General features: G+C 48.1%; 1 protein-coding gene across 4 annotated transcripts in view; it reads right to left on the reverse strand.

The window, feature by feature from the left end:
* Positions 1–7,500, reverse strand: part of LOC125044003 (T-box transcription factor TBX3-like) — a 213,484-nt gene that overhangs the window by 1,963 nt on the left and 204,021 nt on the right. For 3 of the 4 annotated variants that reach the window (XM_047640413.1, XM_047640416.1, XM_047640415.1), the window contains 2 exons: positions 3,801–4,003; positions 1–3,525 (listed from right to left, as the gene is read on the reverse strand). The exon at positions 1–3,525 is cut by the window's left edge and continues 1,963 nt beyond it. In XM_047640413.1, the coding sequence (XP_047496369.1) occupies positions 2,576–3,525; positions 3,801–4,003 (1,153 nt within the window). In that variant the 3' untranslated portion in view covers positions 1–2,575. The remainder of the gene's footprint in view (positions 3,526–3,800; positions 4,004–7,500) is intronic. The other variant, XM_047640414.1, reaches the window with a different exon arrangement.

The raw sequence follows: 7,500 nt of genomic DNA on the forward strand, positions 1-7,500 counted from the left end.
ACAGGAAAGGTAATTTTGCATTTCTTTGTAGACTGAAAAATATATTCGCGATTTTTTTTTTAATGAGAAGAAAATTTCTTGAGGAAAGTTTAAGAAAGAAAGTGAGACATCTGGAGGAAAAAAATATGAATAAGACTTGTAATAAATGAATAATAATAATAATAATAATAATAATGATAATGATAATACATAACGATAACCAATGATAATAATAATCGCACTACGAATAATGATAATAACAATGATAATCATAATACCAATAATATCCATTACGATCACAACTAACAATATCCCACAAACAAAAAACAAAAAAAACTGAACAATTTCACCCGAGGCTTTTTTTCTTTTTTTATTTTTTTCTTATACCAACGCTGCCCCAAGGTCGCTCGCGCTGCCCTCCTGACCAAGCCGAGAAAGTTACACAGAGGGGGAAAACAAAAAAATAAAGGAATTATCATATTGCGAGGGTCACAGTACCGCCAGCGCCAACGTATCAAAATAATTGTGCAAAATATCCTTAATAAGAATCTTTGCTTTGTGAAAATAATGTGTTTGTTTTTTAGTATTTGTTTTTATTTTTCCTGTTTGGTTTTGAAATCTTCGTGTTTTTTTTCTTTTCTTTTCTTATTTTCCTTGTTTTTTTTTTTTCATAAATGTTGATATCATCGGGCTGCGGTTCTATAAACAATGCTGCAGTTTTTATTGTTTTAAAACTGTTTGTTTTTTTGTATATATCATTATTATTTTAGTATGTGATAAAAAAAAATGATTTAAAAAAAAAATTCTTTCCAGAGAATTATTTTCTTATTTCTTTTCCAAATCCTGTAATGAATTAATCACTTCTTGAATTAGATGGTCGGCCTAGAGTTCATTTTAGGCTGGTTGGCGATGTGGTTTTTAAATGTATAAATAAATGTCTTTACCTCTGGATCAGCCGCCCTTTGATATTTAAATCTCTGTTTTTAACTCTAGCTAATTCATAATAATTTTTTTTTTAATCAGAAAAAAATCTTAAATCGTGGGTCTCTTTAAGTAGGCCTATAATTATCTTTTTTTTATTATTCTTATGCTACTTGATATATAAAAAAAAATTTACCATGAGAGTTGAATACCAAATATCCTCCGTCATGGCGCTTGATGTCGATAAGGGCGGTGATCCTATTGTTACAGCAGGTAATCTTGGTCCATGGAGGCTGATGCAGGAGGTTTAAAAAATGCTGGATGGTTTAGTCAGGGATTTTGACCCACGCTCGAAAAAAACAACGTAATGATGATTTTTTTTAAAACTTGAATAAAAAAAATGAAAAACATGATTATTAGCATCATTCTTTTAATGGTATCTAAGAACTAGGTTCATTTTGTTTTAACCCCACATACACTCAAGTCATAACCGACATTTTGTTTTTCCATACCATCTATTCTGAGACAAGTCATTATTTCCATTTCATAAGCTCTTTCTCCTGTACACGAATGTTAAATATATTCACGATGCTCCTCTCTTCAAAGTTCTTTTTTATTGTAGGCAGTCTATTAGAATGAAAATAAGAAAACACCCAGAGAAAACAAAGCACCATAGTATTTCCATTACAGCGGCCCTCTAGCGGCGCGCTGAGAAAACTACCTTACGTAGAGTTCACTGGATTTTTTATTATTATTATTATTTATGTATTTTTATTATTTTTTAAGAATCTTTAATGGTTAGTTTATGACATCCTCCAGAGGCCTAAGTCCGGGCCCCCGTCAGCTACACCGGCCTGGGGTGGCGGTTATGAGGTAAGACAGGTTTAGGTTACGCGCACACCAGTCAAAAGCTTTTCCTTGCCTCACACAAAGACACTTTTCGAGTTCACAGTCAGTCAGGTTCCTCAACACACGGGTCAGCACGACTATCACTGGTGGCTTCCGCGGAAACCTCTCGAGGGTTCGGTTTTGTGATTATTAATTTTTTCGTATTTTTTTCCAGATACATTTTGTCCAGGAAGACCGGCGCGCCAGCACTGGGAGGTCCAACACAAACTTTACATTTGTCTATACTTTATATATCGTGGGCGCTGCCATGACTTCACGTTGCTAAACTTAGTCTGTATACTTGACATTATACACGCACAACGCGATCATGGTGCACACGCACACATGTACACGCACAGACATACACCCGCAAACAGCTGCTGTCGGTCCGCTCTTTGGTATACGCTCTACTAACAAGTAGTTTACGGACTATTTACACGTGCAATATACAACACAGTGTCGACCATGACACACCGTGCTTCCGGAGCTTTGTGCACGTCTTGGGGTCGCCCACGAATATTTATTTGCACTGGTAGCATTTTGATTGGCGAGAGAGGCCCGGTGACCCGCCCGGGCTCTCCTGGCCTTCCGTGGCCCGCCCTCCGGCTGACCTGGCCTCCCGTCTGCCCCGCGGCCCGGGTCACGGCCGCCGGCCCATCGCGAAGGAGCAGCGGCGGGAGGGAGAGGGCTAGAGGGGGCTGGAGGAGCAGACGGATCCACCGCTCAGGGCGTTGACGGCCACGAGGTGGGTGTGCAGGTGAGCGGAGGCGGCCCTGGGGGCCCGCCCTCACTTGTCAGAGAGTTTCAGAGGATCCGGTAAGTCCGGACGCCGGTCTAAGCCGTTCACCATCTTTTCGATCGATTTGAGTTCCGACGCGACGTTCGCTGCGTGGGCGGCGGAGCGGCGGACGCCCTCCTCCAGGCGGGAGCCCGCCTTGGGGCTCACGGCCTGGAAAGCCGAGGAGCCGCCGAGGGGCGCCTCTCCGATCAGCGAGGACGAGAGCGTGGGCGTGATGCACGACGACGACAACGACGAGGAGAGCGAGGAGGACAGCATGGACGAGAGGGAGGCGGCCGTGGACGAGGGCAGGTAGGGCGTGAAGCGAGGCGGCTTGAGGCGGTCGGGCAGCAGCGGCGAGGGCGCGGCCGGCGAGGACGACGTGGGTGGCGCGGCGCTGAGGGAGCCGCTTGCGCTGCCGCTGCCGCCGCCGGACGAGACCGCGAGGCCGGCCAGCCCTTGGTAGTTGTGGGAGCCCAGGAGGTGGTGGCCGGCGCCCGCCAGCAAGTTGTGCGCCAGCAGGAGGTTGTGGGCCACGGGGAGGGAGGTCGGCGGAGTGAGAGGTGAGGAGCCGTGGGGCGGCGCCCCTGCGCCCGCGCCTAACAGAGGTAGCTGTAAGCCGTGGTGGTTGAGGGAGTTGGAGGCCCCGGGCAGCATGAGGCCGTGGAGGCCCGCCAGGCTCTGCGCTGCGCCGGGGTACAGCCCGTGGGGGTACAGGTACGGCAGGAGGTGCGGCGGCTGGAAGGGCGGACCCACGCTGATGTTGGGCGTGGGGTCCGCGCCCCCCGAGCCCGAGGGCTCGTCCTTCTCCGGCGCCGCCTTCTTCAGGGCCGCCAGCATACCGGCGTCGTCCATGTCGGAGTCCAGGTCGCTCTTCCGCTTGACGGAGTCGCGGCCCGAGTCGTCGGCGGCGTTGTTGTTGGTCTCCTCGCCCGACACGTCCGAGTCCATCAGTTCGCCTGCAACAATCGAAAAACACGTGTGACGCACTCGCAAGACACAATCGGGTTTTATCAGTCAGTATAGCCATGCCTCGCGCGAAACAGCGAGACGCGCCACCAAGGAAAGGGAGAAAGGAAAGAGAGGAGGAGGAGGAGGAGGAAGGTTCCCGAGACAGAAACACGCGCCACACAAAGGACGCGGCCAGGGGCTTAAGAGTCGGGACAGGAAAGGGAGACAAAGGCGGCGGCGGCGACGTCGCAACTCATCAGCGGCGGCGGCGTCTCGTCCTTACCGTGAGCGGGGTCGCCGTGGGAGTCCGTCGTGCCGACCACGTCCAGCCGCTCGTCGTCGTCGTCGTCGTCGTTGTCCTTGTGGTTCTCGGAGTCCATGGCGGCGTTCTCGGGGTAGCTGCGGATGTTGGGCAGCGCGATCTGGTGGTCCGCCTTCTGCTCTTCGTTGGCCCGCGTCATGATCACGTTTCTGCAAAAGGAAGAACTGCAAAATTTAGTGAAATATCTGCATCGGTTCAGATTGAATCGAACGGAATCACGTTCCTTTTTTTTTATGACAGATAAGGCATAAATATAAATAGACACATCAAGAGACATGAGTGAGACTGGTAGTGAGCTTAAAATAAGACAAGATATTTAGAAAACGACAACAATAATACTAGAGAAAGATACCCACTAAATACCCTGTTAAGCTCCACCTCTTATTAGCCAAACGTCACACAATCTCGCCACTAAGAACGAGATTAACACTTCCTCCGCCCCTCCCTCCCCTCCCTCAACGCCTCCCCCCCCCACCCACCCTTCTCTCCCTCCTATATAACAGATTTGTCAAGAGCTCTCTCTCTCTATATCTCTCCCTCCCTCTCCCTCCTACCTTCCCACCCTCCCTCTCTCCCTTTCTCACTCTGTTCATCACCATTTCCGGCTTTTCCTCTCCCTTGATCTTCCTATTATCGCTCTCCAGGTGTGAGATCCGCCGCCTCTGATCCCCAGGTACGAGAAGAGGGCGACAGAGAGAGAAAAAGGTCACTCGCACAGGAGTTGCTGAGTTAAAAACCTTTTGAGTTGGAATGGAATCGTTCGAGTGGTCTCAGTGGGCGGTTCCTCTGATGACCTGCCCGTGTGCGTGTGTGTGCGGATGTGTGTACGTGTATGATATGTGTGTGTGTATGTGTGTGTGTCTTGTGCGGTTGTGTGCGTGTCTGATGCCATATGTGTGTGCTATAAAGGTCTACGAATGGGCATGTAAATGTATGTGTATGTTTATACATATAAATACATATATATATATATTTACTTACATCACACACACACACAGGCACGCACACACACGCACACACCTCACGCAACACCAGAGGCCCAGCGGAACATCGTGCCACAGCCGCCAGGAGACTAATCAAAGGAGATCATTAAATCTAATTCGGAGGCGGCACCGACAAGGAGGTCCAGTGGAGGTACACAGACCGCCTTGTTCTGTGCCAGTGGCCGCACTTCCTGCCCGGAGGAGGAGGGGGGAGGGGGCGGGGAGGAGGAGGAGGAGGGGGAGGGGGAGGAGGGGATGGGGGCAAGGAGGAGGGGAGGAGGAGGAGGAGGGGGGGAGGAGGGGGAGGAGGAGGAGGAGAGGAGGGGATAGAGAGAGAGAGAGAGAGAGAGAGAGAGAGAGAGAGAGAGAGAGAGAGAGAGAGAGAGAGAGAGAGAGAGAGAGAGAGAGAGAGAGAGAGAGAGAGAGAGAGAGAGAGAGAGAAAGGTAGTGAGAGAAAGAACGAAAGAGTAAAAGATACAGAAGTGTGGAGAGAAAAAAAGGAAACCACATTAAAAAAAAAAAAAAAAAACAAGAAATCAAAACACACATAAAAACACACAAACACACACACACACATGAAAGAACGAAAAAAGAAAAAAGAAAACAACAGATCAAAAAGATATCTCAACCATCGACACCAATAAACAGCTTTCTTCCCCAACCTGTTACAGATATCTCGTTCAGCCTAATCAAATATTCTCAATAGATTTCGCTCGCTTTGCACCCTTTCCCGAGGACAGCTTTCATCACGGACGAATGAATCTTGACGGAAATGCTTGTCAATTAGAGAGAAAATACATGCATATACATCTTATATCTATCTATTTCCCTGTCTATTTACTTATGCACACACACACACACACACACATACATACATATATGTATATCTACATATATATCTATATCTATCTATCTATCTATCTATCTATCTATCTATCTATCTATCTATCTATATAAATACACCATACAAAAGTACTTGTTAACGTCCACACATCCTCTCTATTACTTCACAAAAACATAAAAATACAAAAACAAAAATTCATAAGCCTTCCTCCTTCAACAGTGAACCCACGCAACAGTTGGAAGAGGAGGGGGGAGGAGGGGGAGGGAGGGGGAAGGAGGGGGAGGGAGGGAGAGGGGGGGGGCAGTGACAGACCAAGGCGGTTTCACCCAAATCACTATGGAAAACCGAACCCTGTTATTGGTCGACGATCATGAAAAAGCCCTAATTAAGCGGGTCTGTCGGTACCGCTACACCGTATATAAATATATAAGTAAATATATATATATATATATATATATATATATATATATATATATATGTGTGTGTGTGTGTGTGTGTGTGTGTGTGTGTGTGTGTGTGTGTGTGTGTGTGTATAGGAGGAGAGAGAGAGAGAGAGAGAGAGAGAGAGAGAGAGAGAGAGAGAGAGAGAGAGAGAGAGAGAGAGAGAGAGAGAGAGAGAGAGAGCGAGAGCGAGAGAGAGAGCGAGAGAGAGATAAATTGCATACCCGCCCTGGCTAAAAGGTGATGGATCTCCCACTGCAAGCGCCACATTGACACGACCATCCCGGAAACTGAACACACAATCGTGGTTAAATAACAGCCATTGCTTCCAACTTCTCCCCCCCCACCCCATCCCTTCCTATCCCCACGCCCCCATCCTCCTCTTCCCTCCCTCCCTCCCTCCTTACCCTGCCCTCGCCCACAAATTCTCCCCTCCCCCCTCTCTCCCTCCCTTCCTCAACCCTCTTCAATCTCTCCCTCAATCTCCCCCTCCCTCTTCCTCCCTCCTCGCTATTGTCTCCCACCCTCAACCCTATACCCACCCCTACCCACTACTAACTAGCCCCCCTCCCTTTCCCCACTACCCCCTCCCTCCTCCCCAGATAGACAGAGAAAGCGAGATAGAGAGAAAAGAAGAGAAGAGTAGAGAAAGAGAAGGAAAGAGAAGAGAAGAGAGGAAAGAGAGAAATAAAGAGAGGAAGAGAGAAAGAGAGAGAGAGATAAAGAGCGAGAAGTAAAACAGACAGACAGACAGACAGACGATCCATGCCGCCAGGAAAAACACACACACTCGCTACTTCCAGCTCAAGTAGTGTATAATTTTCGGGTTGTGTTCCCAAGGCGACGGAAGCGAAGAGTGATGTATTGGCGGGGGGGGGGGGGGGGGAGACAAGGTACATATAACCCCCTTCCCCCCTTTCCCCCTTCCCCTCCTCCTCCTCTCCTCCCCCCCTTCACTCTCCCCGCCCATGATATGATGGGCGGTGGGCGGAGGAGGGCGGGGGGGGGGGGGGGAAGGGAGGAAGGATAGGAAGAGGAAGAGGAATAATAGGAGGAGGTGGAGGCGGAGAAGAAGAATAGCAAGATAAAGAATAAGAACAAGAAGGCGAAGAAGAAAAATCAGAAAAGAAGGGGAGGGGAGAAGACGAAGAAGAAGAAGAAGAAGAAGAAGATTAAAAAGAATAAGACACAGAAGAAGAAAACAAAGAAGATGAACAACAAAATCAACATCACCAACCACAACAACAAAAAACACAAAAAATAATAACAAAAAGATGACAAACGGAGGCGGACGATTTTTCGCGCCAAAAAGCGGTCGCCAGCCAGCCCGTCCTCGCAAAGGTAATCGCTCAGTAATGGCGGTAATGATAACAATTTAAATCAGTCTCTTGAA

The sequence above is a fragment of the Penaeus chinensis genome, chromosome 35, assembly GCF_019202785.1.
Source record: "Penaeus chinensis breed Huanghai No. 1 chromosome 35, ASM1920278v2, whole genome shotgun sequence".
NCBI lineage: Eukaryota > Metazoa > Arthropoda > Malacostraca > Decapoda > Penaeidae > Penaeus > Penaeus chinensis.